The sequence below is a fragment of the Falco peregrinus genome, chromosome 2 (genome assembly GCF_023634155.1).
Source record: "Falco peregrinus isolate bFalPer1 chromosome 2, bFalPer1.pri, whole genome shotgun sequence".
Classification (NCBI taxonomy): Eukaryota; Metazoa; Chordata; class Aves; order Falconiformes; family Falconidae; genus Falco; species Falco peregrinus.
In genome coordinates, this window is record NC_073722.1 from 97,110,061 (window position 1) to 97,126,400 (window position 16,340).

General features: G+C 49.1%; 1 protein-coding gene across 10 annotated transcripts in view; it reads right to left on the reverse strand.

The window, feature by feature from the left end:
- The window catches only part of NCOR2 (nuclear receptor corepressor 2), a 253,710-nt gene that overhangs the window by 175,505 nt on the left and 61,865 nt on the right, over nucleotides 1-16,340 (reverse strand). For all 10 annotated transcript variants that reach the window (XM_055794127.1, XM_055794120.1, XM_055794126.1 and 7 more), the window contains exon 2: nucleotides 2,165-2,376. In XM_055794127.1, coding sequence (XP_055650102.1) covers nucleotides 2,165-2,269 — 105 coding nt within the window. In that variant the 5' untranslated portion in view covers nucleotides 2,270-2,376. The remainder of the gene's footprint in view (nucleotides 1-2,164; nucleotides 2,377-16,340) is intronic.

The following is a 16,340-nucleotide window of genomic DNA, read 5'->3' on the forward strand; positions in this document are numbered from 1 at the left end:
TAAACAGTGCAGCAACTTCAAAGCAACTGGGCTCTCCTCTCCCAAGCAGTCCCACCAGAGATCAGCTCCAGCCCCAGAGCCATGGCCAGGTTCCAGCTCACGGCGCCACCGAGCAAGAGACACGTGTTTGCAAACAGCTGAGCGTGGCAGGGCAGATCACGCAGGGACACACGCCTCAGAAAAGGCTCTGCCCCCCCTCCCAAGGAGAGGCGAGGTGTGTTCAGCTTGCGTGGGGCTGGCACGCTTCTGCTGAGAGGAGCCTTTTCGGCTTCCCATCCAAAAAAAATATCTCAGCTCGGACCCCTCCTGCACCCAGACCCTAAAAGGTATCACATAACTTCAGAAGATTACATGCGGCTGTAAAAATAGCTTCTAGAAGCAAATGCCAGCAACTTCTTCCAACATTAATACTATAGAATAAAACCAGTGTTCACTCTAGCCAGTAAGCAGGGCAGGTTGGAGAAACCCTGAGCTTCATCTGACTGGCAAACAACCACCCCATTTGACTCATTCTGCTATTGCAACATTAAGGGGAAACAACCAGGGTTTGCAGGAGACAAGGACTCAACATCCCAGGGCTAGGAGCCTTCCACTCTCTTTAAAATCCAGCTCCACATTGGGTATTGAGGTTTCTTTGGTTTGTTTTTAAATTACAGTTTTGCAACAACTGCAGGTCTTGCTCACCTGGTCACATCCTCCTCTTGCTTGGGTTCCTGGTAAAAAAAGAACTGGGATTTTTTATTTTTTATTTTTTTTTTTTTTTTTTTGAGACAAATGCTCTCGTTCTGTCTTACCTCCCAAACAAATGCGCTGACACTGATGGAAGTAAAACTCCCATAAATCGAACCAGGTCAGCGTGTCTCATACCCTGGATGAAAAGCTTCTTTGTGCAGAAGCACGCAGGCCCCGAGCGATCTAGATGAGCCAGCTAATGCAGCCAAAAGCTCGTCCTGCGCCCTCCTTAACGCTTCTATTTCAAAGCCTTTCCAAACTCCAGCTCTGCTCCCTGTGCTGCTCTACTGAAACCCCGCAAAGAGGGCAGACAAGGGAATTTCACCCCTTCGCTGACACCTGATGGGTTTCCAGGCTTTCAAGTCAAACCCTAAAATCATCACAGCAGGAATTTTACCATTCGACTTGAGTTACAAAAACCTTCCTGGCTGTGGCCAGCTTGCTGTAACCCACCCAGAAGTGGCTCCAAAGAGCAGCCTTTGCAAGCCTGTGCCACACTCCAGCAAGTAATAAGATTCATTTAAGCAGCTTGTTGAGCTGACTAAAACTGTTCCTCTAAGGAGAGGGGTTTTTTTTCTGTTAAGGGCTTAAACTTAAAACACTTAACCATTCAGGATGAGCAAGCACAGACGTGAGTGCCATGGCACAGAAAGGAGGCTGGATCCAGGCGAATTAACCTGTGCAAGCTCTGGTGGAGTCAGAAAAAACACGGCCAACAACAAAATCACCACCAGCTCATGCCTTGATCCAAGAGGAGACAAGACTAGAGGTCAAAGGTAAGAGGGGAAAAAAAGTAGGGAAGGACAAAATGGAAAAAATCAGCAGCTCTGTTTTCTTCTCACTCCCCAGGAGCAGGAGCGCCACCACCAGCCAGGAACGCCATGTAGAGAGAGGCAGGTCTCCTGACCAAAGGGCAAGCACCAGGTTCATCCCCAGCAGTCTGCCTGGAAACCCATGGGTGTGAGAAGCCAGGACCAGGTTCACTGGAAAGCAGTAAGCCCATGGGCCGGAGGGGATACTCATTCCCTTGTGACCCAGCACCAAGGAAAGGCCATGCCAAAGAGGGCTGAAGGCCACGCGCTCCCCTGCTTCACGCAGACAGTCATCCTGCCCACCTCCAACCATGGATGCTCCTGCCAGGAAGACAAATGGACTCTTGGTGTGCAGAAGTGAGAAGCCAGAGCCCACGAGCACCGCCACAGCAAGTGACAGAAAGGCAAGAGAAAAGCTGAAAACAGCACACAGAGAAAGAAAAGAGGAACCCCTGAGAGAGGAACTATGAAATCCTGTACCACAGGCATGGAAACAGTCTGATTTCTCTGTAACAGCCACATCCAAGAGCGGTGCAGCTGAACCACTGCCCCAGCAATGGGGACACACCATGCGGCTCCTACCCTGTGAGCGGTTAACGAAGGAAAGCCTCTTGCCTTACCGCATGTGGTCGAGCAATCTGAACCGGGTAGGACATGGCGTGCGGGGGGTAGCGTGGCTCAGCAGTGCGCCAGCTCTGCGTCACGGGCTGTGCAGATCCAGACATGTCGAAAGAGCAGGTGCAGCGGTCACTGCTTCCGAATCACTGATAAAGGATTAGGAGAGCTGAGAGCTCCTCTTCATCATGCGTGCACTTTACACGTCATGCAACAACTGGAAGCAAACAGGAAAGCAACAGGTTAGAATTCACTCAACCATGGCCCCAAGACAACCCAACATCAAAGCCCTGGGTGATCACCAAAACCTGACCGCCCCCACCCAGTTCTCCAGTAGCCCCCCTTTCCGCTTGGCAAACACCACAGCCAAGTTTTTTGCTGTGAATTATTCCTATCACAGGGAAGTCCTGATACAAGATTATCCCAAATCCATCCCACCCAATTGCCCTGGAAAGCCTTCCCCTAGCACCAGAAGGACAAGGCCCACAAACTACTGGCAATTTATTTGGGCCCTGTTGATCGATGCCTCCAAGTCTCTTGAAGACAGGTATCTTTCTGGGGGGTGACGTAGTTCCCAAAAACACAAGCTAGAATTTCAGCACTTCCAACACGAGGTCCAAAGGCACAAGGTCACTCTTCAGCCCATCCCTTTCCCCATCCATGCTCTCACGCATCCACACACATTTCTCTCAGTGCCCTCCTTTCCGAGCTGTGGCTGTTTTTGCAGCCACCTGACATAAGCCCTGATTTACACCAGGATGGACAACCGAGCACTGACCTCCCCAGCAGTCACATCCATCCAGGGGGCTACACTAAAACCCAGGACCAAAGCGCACCCCATGCCTCCAATGCCACCTAGATCAGCCTTTCTGACCAGGACCAAGAGCCAGAGCAGACACCATGCCCCTGAGGGTATCTCCACAAACACCCCTGTCACCCATACATTCACTGCTTTACCATGTCTTGCAATTCCTTTCCCAGCTGTAACAAAATCAGCAAAACCAACAAAGTGGGAAGGACTCCCCTCAGCCCCAAGAGAATATTTACAAGCAACTCATTTTTATAGATACTTCACTTTGGTGAGGATTTTAAGCCTCCTGGTTTTTGTCTGGATTTCAATGAAAAAGTAACAAACATCTAAATGCTGCCAGTTTAAGGTGCATTAACTATTCATAGAATCATGAATAATTTGGATTGCAAGGGACCATAAAGATCATCTCATTCCAACCTCCCCGCCACCAGCCCGGGTTGCTCCCAGCCCCGTCCAGCCTGGCCTTGAGCACTGCCAGGGATGGGGCACCCACAGCTGCTCTGGGCACCCAGTACCAGTGTCCCATCACCCTCGCAGTAAAGAGTTTCTTCCTAATTTTCCTAATATCTAATCTAAATCTATTCTTTCAGTTTAAAACCACTCCCCCTTATCCTATCAGTACATACCCTTGTAAAAAGTCCCTCTCTTGTTCTCACATTAATGGCTAATTACACAAAGCATAAATTCCCACTGCTGCCTGAGCTTGGGGGATGCTGCTGGGACAGATCCTGCGCAGGGAGAGCCCCATCTCCCCATCTCCAGGACCACTCTCCATCCCACGCAATGCTGGGCACACTCACACTCCTCCCCAGCGGAGGTACACATTAAGTGCAGATTTGTGCAAGGTTTTGGGCAATATCGACAGCTTTCATCAGCCCACCATGAGCAGCACAGAAAGCCTCCGGCACCACAGGCTCCCCAACAGCCTGTCCCCACACTCCCGTGGTCTCTTGCACAGGGAGCACAGCCAGCCGAGCCAACGCAATTTCAACTGAAACAGCAGTTGGTGTGTACAAAACCAAAAAGAGGGTGGGAAAGGGGAGGCAGGGGGGAAGAGGAAGTTTTTCTTTTTCTGATTTTTTTTTTCATCCTGTGAGACCACAGATCAGCCCATGTTGATAAACCGCTTGCTATCTGCTGCAGGCAGGCACTGGACCGCCTTGCTGGTTTGCCGGCATCCACGCACTGCTCACTAGCCAGAAATAAAATCAAACCAAGGCAACAGTCCCTGGCACGACAAGCAGGGCAATGACAGCAAGAGGAGAGCAGTCTAAGGAGGCATGCCTTACAAAAGGACCAAGTTCTACAAAAGTATTTTTTTTCAGCACGTTCCCATTAATGCCTAAGGATGACAGATACCGCCACGCTCCAGCCGAGGGTCAGACGGACCTTTTTGGCAAAAGATATTTTGCCAAGTTACATTCAGGAAAACACACAGCGAAGTTTGGTTCTCAAGACAGGGAGAGGAGGGACAGCCAGGTCCCCTCCTGCTTTTGGCTCAGTCCCTGCACAGGAGCTGGGATTCCCCCCAGCCCTGCAGCCCTGCCGAGCCTGAGGGCACGTTACCTGCCACCCTGGGGAAGCACCAGTGGCCTGGGAAGAGCCTGACCCTCATCCTGGCCAGGGACGGCCTCCCACGGAGCCTGCTGCGATGCGCTCCCAAGGCAAGAAAGCCCCTGTGCACGAAGGGGAATTCAGAGGCACCCTTGGCAGCCAGCACGTATTTGTACCTCCAGTATGACCACCCCACTTCCCCTTTATGCTTCCGACTGGATAGGATTTTAATCACCAATTCCTACTCCAAGCTGGGGGCCACGCCAGGAGCACGCGGCTCAAATCCCCCTGGCTTCCCCTCCGGGGACACACCACCACCCACCTCCCAGCTCCCCTGCAGCCCACGTGTGCTTCCACAGGGACAAACCCTCCCTGCAGCAGCCAAGGACACATGCACGATGTTCTCAAGGGCTCTAAAAGCTCGCTGGGATCTGCAGAAGTTTAAGGTACTTTCCTACTAATGAATTCCAACTTGGACATTTTGGCTTGCAGCCACCTAAGAGTTAATTAGCACATTTAAATATATATACATACACACACGTACACACACTTACTCCAAGCTGGGGGGGGGGTGGGGGGGGGGTGGGGAGGGGGGCGCGCAGAGCCCTTGGCAGCTTTCAGCAAGCCAACTGCTTCCTTGGAAGCCCAGCAGGTAAAGCACACTGTGCTGTGGCACCTGCCTACAGTGAAAGAAACAGGCTGATTTTTCTTTTAAACTCTTCAGATCAGAAATTCAGCCTTAAAACTCAGCCCCAAGCGCAAAGCCACAAGACATCAAGCTCTAAACAGTTTAAAAGCTTTTTTGCTTCTGTCTGTGCAACCAGAAAAAAGTAGTTAACTCTCTAGTAGAGGGGTACACACACAAGGGGGTGAAATTACAGGGGCAAACAAAACCATCCTGCCTCAAGGCACACTGCCCATGAGCCGTGCCATGTATTAACCACTTGCTAGGAAGACCACAAAAGTTTTTTTCTTTACCAAGGGCAGCAAACTACCTGCACTTCAACAAGCAGCCCCAGAAAGCCAAGAGTAAAACTCCTGTGCTTGCGAACAGGCGAAGCACTGCCCGTGCATTCCCATGCTTGCAAACCACGGAGCAGCAGGTCACCAGCAAATCTCAGCACAAGTCTAAGGCCCCAGCTGCTCTCCACCATGGCTGGGCTGGAGGTCAGCCCTGCACCGGGGCAGCTCCACAGGTGCCACAGCCCTTTAGACACTGTTTTTACACTTCACCTGTGAAGAAAGGGGCTGCTGCAGCATGCCCAGCCCAGCACCACTTCAGGGAGGAGGAAGGTCCCTGATGAGCTGGCAGCAAGGCTGTGGGTGCTCCCACTGGGGAGCGTAACATCTTGCTGGGGATATACTGGTGCTGCTTCAGAGCCGGGTGCAGCTGGGACGGTGCTTGGCCACCTATTCCCAGCAAAAGACCCTGGGGTGCCTCCTCATCCGCAACCTTTTACTCGTTATTTTCAAGAGAGGAACACAAACAATAGAAACAGATTAACGGAAAGAGAAACAGTGCAGCCAGGCTCTTTAAATCTTTAAGATCAAGCTGTTCGGTTCCTACTTTTCTCAACTGATTTTGATGAGGAACAGACATTGTCTCACAGGAAAAGTATTTTCCCCCCCAGTTGGAGTCCCCATCAGAGGCTGTTTTATCCGCAGACCTGCGTTAGCCATTAGAGCACTGGGTACGAGGAGATTTACAGTCCCCGATTCAGAACAGGAGAAAGTTGGAGTTTACCAGCAAGCCCAGCACCAGGGCTACAACATCAACCTGCAGAAGAGGCAAAAGCCCTCCCCCACCCATTTATTTCCACCTCTTTGGGAGACTCCCAGGATCCTGTCCTGCTGCTAGAGCCTTCAAACGCTCCCTCCTCCTCCACCCTGCCAGCTCCACACGGCAAACCACCACCACCACCACCCTGCTCCTCTGTTTCTCCTCTTCATAGGCCGTTTACAGTCTAAAATCATTTCCCCATTGCCTGTTCTCCCTAATTTACACCATGAAAGCACTCTACAAGCCCCTGCAAGTTGCTGCAGGCTCGCCTGCATGCAGGGGAGCTCTGCCTGCCCGCCTGGCTGCCAGCTCAGGCACAGCCCGTGCGAAGGGACTGTACAGCACTGGGCCAAGTAGACTCGTATCCAGCCCAACAGATGGGCACAGACAAGTTCGTGATGGCCCGCAACCATCTACAGGTTCACAGTCACCACCACTGGGGCACGGGGCTGCATGCTTCTGCACCGGCCCGTCAGCCCAGCGCCTGCAGCCAAAGCAGGTAGCGATACAGTCAGGGCCATGCAAAAACCCTACAGGGCCACAACGAGGGTTTGCAATTAACCCGAGTTGCAAAAACCATCGTTAATGTCATTTGACACACTTGTTGCTCTTCAAAGTCAAAGCCAACCTTCCTGATCAGCTCTGCACTGCCCGAGTCCCAGGTGAGGTGCCTGCTCACTGCTGACACAAAACAAACAACAAACGTGGGCGAGCTGCTGTAATTACCCCATGCCTTAGTTCATCTGTCTGAAAGGTGATAACAACAAGACACTCCCAGCTCACAGAAAATACCAGACCATCCATCCTCCTAAGAGTTTTAAAGATCCCAATGAAAACACACTCCTCAAGTCCAAAATAAACTTTTTTCTGGTTGAGTTTTTTGGGGTTTTGTTGTTGTTGTTGTTGTTTAAAGCAAGGACATGCTGAAATAAGAATAAAATCCGGCACAATGTTACTCAGCTTGTGGTCTACAGACCATGGACAGTCTACAGAAAACGTTAGGAGGTAGCCCACAAAATGACTGCAAAAGACCTTATTAAAAGGCAATGACTAGTATCACCATACTATACAGGCAATGCAAGTAAGTGAAACGCTGCTAGCACTCACCAGGGCACATTTAATTGAAGAGTATTGACAACAAAGCTAATGTTTAATTACACTAAATGATGCAAGTTTTTGGAAAAAAACAACCAAGTCCTCTTTACTCAAACGCTAAATACATGACAATTTTCCTCTTCAAACAAGAAAGGTCTAGATCCTCCAGTCAACTCGTGTTCTGAAATAAAAGGAGAGCTTTGTTTATAACGCTTAATTAATACCAAGCTATAAACGTTCACCTCCAAGAGACCAACCAACTCATGATGCTCAAAAGCCCCGCGCTGGTATGCGGCACAGCAAAGCACGTTGCAGCTCTAGATCAAAACCAGATCTGAAAAACAGTTAAGAGATTTACCCACACTTGCTTTAAAGGACTAGTGGAAGCAAAAATAATTAAGATGTGACGAAAACGGTAGAGACACACTCCTAAGAAACACACCACAATGTAATGGTAATGGATTTGTCTAATCAGTATGTGCATGAAATTTCCTTGGAAGACAGTTGACGTTATACACAAATATTTGTATGTACTGTATCTATTAAGTCCTTTCAATAAGCAAGCAGGCGTCTGCCATAAATTCAGGGCTCTATTCAGAATAACAGAGATGACAATGTCAGTGTCTGCAGCCTGGGAATCCACAGTAGCGCTCAATCACAGCAGGGTACAGAGGTTTTAAATTAAAATAGCAGCACAGGGTCAACAGGAAAGATCAGGCACATCCTGAGCTCTGTGGTATGGAGGAGAGGTTATTCCAACCCCAGAAGTCAAGGCTTGTACCTGCAGGTGATCCTAAAGTGTTTTCCTTGCTTTGTTAGAGCACAATAGCAAAGCTGGGCTGGCAGCACCCTGCATATCGTGGCCAGACCCTGCGGTCCCTCAGGTGCACCTCCAACAGAAGCAACCAAAGCGGCTCTCGCCCTGTCCCCCAGCTCACCCGCTGACAGCAGCCCTCCTCCCTCATCTCTTAGCCAGATGTCTTCTGAACAAGATGAATCTCCCAGCCTGACTGACAGTGCGGATGCACGAGCAATTACAGCAGCGGATCTGGGGGAAGAAGGGGCCTTGCAGCACCACCACAGAAGCTGCCCAGGGCAGGATGTTACCCTTGTCAGAAGGTACAACCAGTCCTGAAGGCCACCAAGGGGATGGCAGAAGCTCAGGAGCTGAAGTCTCTTGTCTTGGTTTGCTGCCTCTGTGCTGGAAACTTCCAGGCTGCATCAGCTCTCCCACCACGGCACAGCTCCATGCTGAACCGGTTCTGATCCCTGATGAAAGGTGTCTTCTCTGCCCTGTTCCTACCACTGCCCAAAGCAGCAAAGCAGGATTTGTGACTTGTATTTCTCCTTTTCAATCTTTCCAAGCTATTTTGGGCATGGGACTCATGTTTAGCTCTGCCCCAAGATAACCTTTGCCAGCATTTGCGTGCAGATCTTGGCACCGCAGCTGCAAGGAGCAAGGTCAGAGGGTTGGATTTTGCCAGCCACACTCCCAGTTGTGTTTGGAAAGGCAAGTTGGCCAGACAGGCTGCTCCCCGCAGCCACACAACCCTGGCCTGATGCTTCTGGCAGAGGCAAGGACATGCTAACTGTGCTGCAACTCCTGCTGCTAACAGCCCTTGCTCAGATCCCAGCTCTCGGTGGCATAATCCAGTTGCTCGGGAGCAGATGAGACATCTGCACTACCTGCCCCACCAGAGACACCCCTCGGCAGACAAGCACTTGCAACAGGTTTCACACGGTTTAACTACCTCCCAGCCCTCGGCAAAGAGGCTGCAAGTGACCTTGTGACAGCTCCCAGAGGGGCACATATGCGCTTAAATGAAGAGGACTGACCCATTTCTCTTTGCAGGAGCACTCGGCTGTCACTCCCCAGCTGCAGGGACGTCATCTCATTAAAATGCACGAGCCACATACCAAGTGTCAGCCTGGCCATGGCTCCAGCCTCAAGTCAGCATCAGCACGGCCAGCCTAAGCCTTTGCTTTTCAAATTCTACCATGACATGCCTCTTCCCCTTTCGTTCCCCTACTCCCACTGGTGGATTTTCCCATTCTAATCAATTAAAAAAAAAAGCCAACCAAACTTCAGCATCTCCTGGTTTTTGCAATTGAGACTGCAAAAGCATGCAGACAACCCATGGACCATCTGGACAGAGAGCTCCTCAGCAGGGATGTGATAGCAGAGCTGCTCCCATTACACAACGGCATCGCTGCTCCCACGCCAGGGCACCCAGGGCCCTGCAAACCCATCTCCATGCTGGTCCGCCAGGATGCGGCGAGGGCTGGCACACACACGGCCACACACAACCCGCAGCTACTGATGGGCAGCTGAGGTCTAAATGCCCAAAAGGGACCCTTCAAGTAATTAAAGATACTGACAAGGAACAGAAAAGAGAAACTCACACTTAAAAAAAAAAAAAGAGGGAGGGGGAGGTAGGATTTGGATCCATACACAGGCCATTCATGGAACAAAGGAGTTATTTTAAGTCCAGGCTGGAAATAGAAAACAAATTAGACCATGCGAGGCTTTTGTTGAAGATTGTCTGCAAAGACAAATGAAAATGCCTGGAGAGGAAATAAAATAATAATAAAAAAAAAACCACCACACACAAAACTAGCCAGGCACTAAGACTGCAAAGGGAAACAGGGCAGGGGACTATAGGAGGAAAAGAAAGCCAAGGAGTGATGGTGAAATGCCAGAGCACAGATTAGGCAGCCCAAAAGCACAAAGATAAGAAAACCAGGGCAGGGCAGCAAGAGCAAGCCAGCAGAATTGATTAGTAAAACCCCAAGGATGGAAAAAATGCCAAAAATGCCCCATTTTCTGACTGAAGCCCAGACCAAAGCTCCAGATACAGACATGCACACGCTAAAACTACGAAGCACATGTGCTGGGGCAAGACAGACCGTGTGACAGCACAACCCGAACCCTCCTGTCCTACCCAAACCCCCGCCTGGCAGCCTCAAGGCTCAATCACTCGCCCTGTGCTGCCACATCCACCCGGGATCTAGGGTTGTTTTAGCCCTGGGGGAAGGGCAGACAGCCTGTTCCAGGGCACAACTCCTCCTCTCCCCACTCCCAGACCCCCCACCACCCCCTGGCCCCCTCCCTGCACACACTATATATCTTTTCCACTTCAGCTGCACCATCTCTTACGTTAAAGATGGGCTTAAATATTGTAACTGTTACACAACACTAATCTCAGTTTAATAAACACACATAAGCAACTTCAAATCAAGAAAAAAAAACCCTCAATTCCTTGCCAATGTGCAATGATGATATAGTAACCATACGAATGTTTCAGCCACGCTACCAAGTACATTAAACAGCACGTTAACAACCATCGCTGCAACAACGCATCATTGCTACACCCGTTCAAAGCTCCCAGGAGCTAACCTAAACCCCAGCCTATCCAGATAAACAAGGCTTTGGAAATGCAAGGAAGATTACAAAGCACGTGTGGGATTTATTTATATATTTTGCACGAGAACACGCTGCTCATTTGATTTTCAAACCCTTCAGTTCCTACTGCTAAAGAGACAGGTCCTCTGATGTCTTGGGCACGTTCATGAAAGCGAGGGGAGTCAGCTCCTCAAGATCCTTTTGTTGAACAAATTACTCAGCTCAGGAGTGACATTTTCGATTATTTACATCCTGAATAAAGAAAGGAAATTCATTTTCTGGAGTTCCTAAGATAAGTTCTTTGAGGTGGATTGTACTGCTAAACATTTTCTCCTTTCGCACGTTCCCAATTTCAAAGACGACAAAACATCTTCGCCTTCTAAATTATTCCTTTTCTTTCACGATCCTCTAATGATTCAGGAGTCTAAACTTCACACAAGGATCTTTGAAGAGCACCGACTGCCAGCATAAAAGCTGAACTATTGTGACAAACTGCACAATTTAATGCCTTTATAGGAAAGACATGTGCAAAGGAACAAAATTACCCTAGGGAACGAAAACAAAGCCTGCAAATAAATTAAATGACCTGTAAACTAAGGTACTCAAAAATATATGAGATGCTATGCAGCTGTGCTATAAAATATCACTAAAGGAGGAAGTCATCTGGGACTGGAGCTGTTTTAAACTAACCCGTTTTACTCCAGGTTTGCACTGCAGTCACTACGCTTACCCAGCGCAGCGCTGCACCTCGGACACAGGATGGGAACTTAAGTAATGCTAACTCAATTGCTTGTGATCGTCTGTCAAATACCAGCTCTGAACCCTTCACTAGGCCTTTCTCCTAACATCCCCCGGGTAATTACTAGCACATAGAGTCAATTTTCAGCCCAGGTTAATAACCGAATTCCAGTCATTTGTTCCTGCACATCGCTGCTGCTTTCATTTCTCCCCAGGAAAACTGATGAGAAGTTCAAGCTCACTGGTGGCCCAGCGAAAGGAGCTGCTCATTAGTTCATGGCAGATCAGCCAGAGAGACAGGTCTAAGCGGTAGGAGCCATTAATTGGGTATGTTCTGCTTTCCTTGTCTAGGTAATTAATAGCTTCTAGACAGAACGTCAAAGCCTCTCTAGAGGCACCAAAAAAAATAAATTCGACATTTGCATACAAGGCGTAGCACCTTGCAGAACGCCGGACAACTCGCAGCGAGGAAAGTTTCACCTCCTCCTCCATCCGCTGCTCAAACACCCCTGTACACAAACCAACAGCCCATTTCAGCAAGAGCCCTGGCAGGCAGCAAGCACGATGCAGAGGGCTGCACCCCTCCTGCACCCACAGGGGAGCCCTACCCTAAAAAGAAGACAGCTTGCACAGCTCCAGCTCCCTCCAGCCTCACCCAAAGGCAAACGGCAAAGGCAAGAGCCGAGCTTTGGGTTATGTTGCTGCAGACAGGCTTACAAAGCAGATGGGGATTTCTGATGTGTTTAATAACTGAACCCGTGTAAGTGGGCAAACGGGATTTCAGCACTTCCCTGCCAAGCTCAGTCCTGCTGACAACAAGCTGTCCAAAGCAGTCAGTCAGTCCCCAGCAGATCAGGAGCCCTGGATTTCCCACCAGCACACTTCTCAAACTGCAACCTGGTCACACCCCTCGGCATCTGCCTTTCCTGGGCTTGGAGCAATGGTTTTCAGCCTGTCATTTAAAGGCTTCTGGGAGCCTGTGAGCAAGTTTGAAGGAGTCCTTGAAAGGTGACTGAAATTCATGCTACACAGATTAGACATCTTGAAGGATCCACTCTTCTACGGGATAGCAACGAGTGCCAGCAGGACAGGATCAGAGCCTCTGGCCTCCCTATCCCATCGTACAAGACGGAGTGGAGAATTTTGCCTTGTTTCCCAGCAAAATGCCCAGTCCCTGGGCTATTGGTCCACTCTCTTTTGCCATTCCCAAACTCAAAGCTCTTTATTAATAATAATTACTACTATAAAAGAAAAACCAACCCTTCAGCTGCCAACGTCAAGCTATTCCTAAGATGACTCACTGGCCCGACTGAGCACTGCTGCTGTACAGGCACAAGCAGGTACCTTCCACCACCCTGCACCTACCTGCCCTGGGGCTGAGGTTTCAGGTGGTTCCTCACCCTCCAACCCTTCAGCCCCATAGCAGAAACAAAAGAAAAACCACGAGGGAAAAAGTCTGACGCAAAGTGATCCTCTTCAGCTGGGAAGCACCTCTCATGAAAAAACAGAAGCTCCAACACCCAGTCATTTAATTTGGACAAAACTGGTCTGGACAAAAGCACCAGGGATGCTAGCAGAGGGAATAGCAGAGTCATGGTCCCAAGGTCAAAAACCACTTTTGTGGAGCTACAGAAACAAATTACAGCATAATAATCTTTCCAGAGTCCATCTGGGGGGTATTTAAGGATGTTTCCCAGCACTGTCATGCATTGAGCTTATAACCTTGATGAAGCCCTGAGATTTAAATTAAGATGAATTCTGGTTACCCACAACAAGAAAAGACATGGCATCTAAAATTGTCTCTGCTAAGGCAGTGAGCTTCCCTTGGTATCAAGCTGGCACAGGACAGCTTACACAGGGATAACCAAGAGGATTACCGTCCCCAAATCTCCATCACCTCTGCTTGGGCAGCTGAGCTGCTCGTAAAAGTACTGCAGTTAACAGCCCTAGTATTTTAATGGGAGTAGCTAATGATGGTGGATTTGACTTAAAATAGCTGTGGTGTCCGTGGGGACTCTGCACCCAGGCACAGACAAGCACAGCCCTTCCTGCAGTCCCATGGGAGCCCTACAGACCGCCCAGAGCCCACACAGGGAACACGAAGCTGACCAAGCCACCTTCCCCTGCTCTTCACACCCCACAACCCACTGCCACCGGGCTCAGGGAGTCAACAGCAGTCCCGTGAAGCAGGTAAGGTCCCCCAAACAGTCACACAAGCATGGTAACACTCAACTGCTATGACGTTACAGACCCTTCTCTGAGCAAAAGCCTCCTGTCAAGCACAGACCCTGCCTTCACAGGGAAACCTGCTGCGGGAAAGGCACTTGAAAACGCAATTCTTTTAGGGAGAACACAGCACAAAAGTGAAGAGTTCATGAAAAATATAAAATAAATGAAGCCCAGCACTTTTTCAATAGCCAAGAGGCAGTAACAGCACTCCAGGTGTAAAGCAGTCGCAGCAGGGATTATTGCTCTGCACAGCTGGTTAGCGTGTGTGTGTTCCTGGGGTCTGGTTGGGATGAAGGATTCCTTATTTGTTCATCTTTTCAGCCACAACTCCAGAAGGATTCACACCAGTGGGTACTGATTACAGCTCAGTAGGCACAAACACGCCACTTGGAAACAGAGCAAGTTCCTGCATTTCCCTTGAAAATCCTATAGCAGATTAAGGGGTGAAGGTGCTTTTGGACACATTCCTGTGTCCATTTGTATTAGTGTCCATTCTGTGGACATTAATACAAAAGTACAATGTACTTTTTTACAAACATACAAGGGATGTTTAAATAAGGAAACCCTGAGAAGAGGGGCACTCCCATTTTTAAGTTGGACAGGAATTTTTATGGATGAACACAATCTCCCCCCATGAAGCTCTGTTGCATGCTTTACCCAGGAAATTCAGTCTGCTTTAATACAAAACACTTGACCACAATTTCAACCGATTCAATAACTGCACAAGGAGCAATGCTATCCTCCCAACAGTTGGGAAACAGCGGGTTTCCTATGCAATCACTGCCAGGCTCTCCCAGCACCAGCTCCATGCAGCTCATGGGTGCTGCCTTGCGGGACCAGAGATGACCCCAGTGGAAGGCTCCTGACTTAGGCAGCCAGGATAGGGAGCTCCCTAGTCCTCCTCCCACAACTCTTCATTAAGGGGTGTGGAATGGCTTAATTATGCCCCTCAAGGCAGGAAGAAGTCACTTGTCTTTAAATACTCAGACTTTTATTGAGTTAACATGTTTTAACAAGGTCAAGGCTTGACTGGTAACCTCTTACCCAAAGGGGAATTCACTGCTTCCCCCCTTGCAATTCATCAGTGTCCCTCACTGTTTATTTCTGAGCCCTGGGTTAAAGTTATAAACTTTCCAGAGAAAGAAAAATCAAGGAGGAAAAAAAAAAAAAAAAAAGAATATTTAAGCAGTCAGAAAGGGTAAATAAACCTCTGCTTTCTTCACCCTACCTGTGTCCCACGGAAACACCTGGCACTCCAACACAGTCCCCCCACACGTCCCCTTGGAGGGGGTGGCAGGCAGGGTGGCTTCGCCTCCTGCCACCTCCTGGCCCGTGCAGGGGTAAGCTCTGGGAAAGCCCATCTGTTTAAATCACTGCAGTCTCTGCACTGCAAACAGCTGCAGAACAGCTGGCTGGAAACTGAGCAACGGAGCATGGGCCACAGGAGCCCACCCCTTCTTCCCCCATCTCCTACAGCATGGCTGGTTAGCTATTAGTAGGAAATGTCCAGAAGCAAACAAATAAATATTACAGGCGGATGCTAGACATGAGTGAGTGAATGCTGAATTGTTTGACAACATGGAGAAATATAAACTTCAGTCTTCCCCAAAGTCACCTCCCCATTCCACCAGCCCAAGCCCAAGAAAAAGGCTTCCCATTTTCTGCTTTTACATCAGCCACCAATAGGGCAAGACCATTCCCACATTCCATGAATCCCCACGTGCTCAGTCACATCATCAGCCTTGCCACAACATCACCAAGTCTCACAAGCTCAGACTCCTGAGGAAGAGCACAGTGTTACTCTTCAAACATATACCATCCATCAAGATCATTTAACCATGTGCAGCAGACAGTCACTTGGTAGGCAGGAGCGGGGACAGATGAAAAAAAATCAGCAAATTAAACCAACAGCCCTTTCTTGCCAAATTTTATCTACTTCCTATAGCCCAGTGAGAAGGGCAGAGCATCAGCAATGTATATCACTCAACCTGCACTTGGGAGCTTTTATTCGTTGTCCACTTGAGCATCCCTCAGCAGTAGTAGTTACAGACCTGAGCAAAAGTTACATCCATCGGACATAAAGTTTTAATTTCTTAGCGTAGGAGTTTGTACTGGTTTGACTGCATTTCCTTTTAAATCAGGGCTGCTTAAACTGGAGCAGGTTTCCTGATGCAATTCAGATATCCCATTACACAGTTCATCCCAGCAGCCAGCTCTGTACAGCTCAAGCAAATGGAAAGTTGAGCAGTTCATGGAAAAAATGCTTCTATACACAGACAAAGGTGGCAGATTAAAAAAAAAAGTCCCCTATAATCTTGTGCACAGAATTTACCTTTAGATTTTGGTGCTTAGTTAAATAAAGGTAAAGCCAGGTTGGATGGGGCTTTGAGCAACCTGATCTAGTGGAAGGTATGGGGGGCTGGGGGTTGGAACTAGGTGATCTTTAAGGTCCTTTCCAAGCTAAACCATTCCCCGATTCTATGAAAACCCAGGAAACAATGCACTTCTAGTCACGAAGCAGTTGCACAGCTTAGCCTGCACCTCTCCTCTTTCGGGGCAACCTTCCCCCTC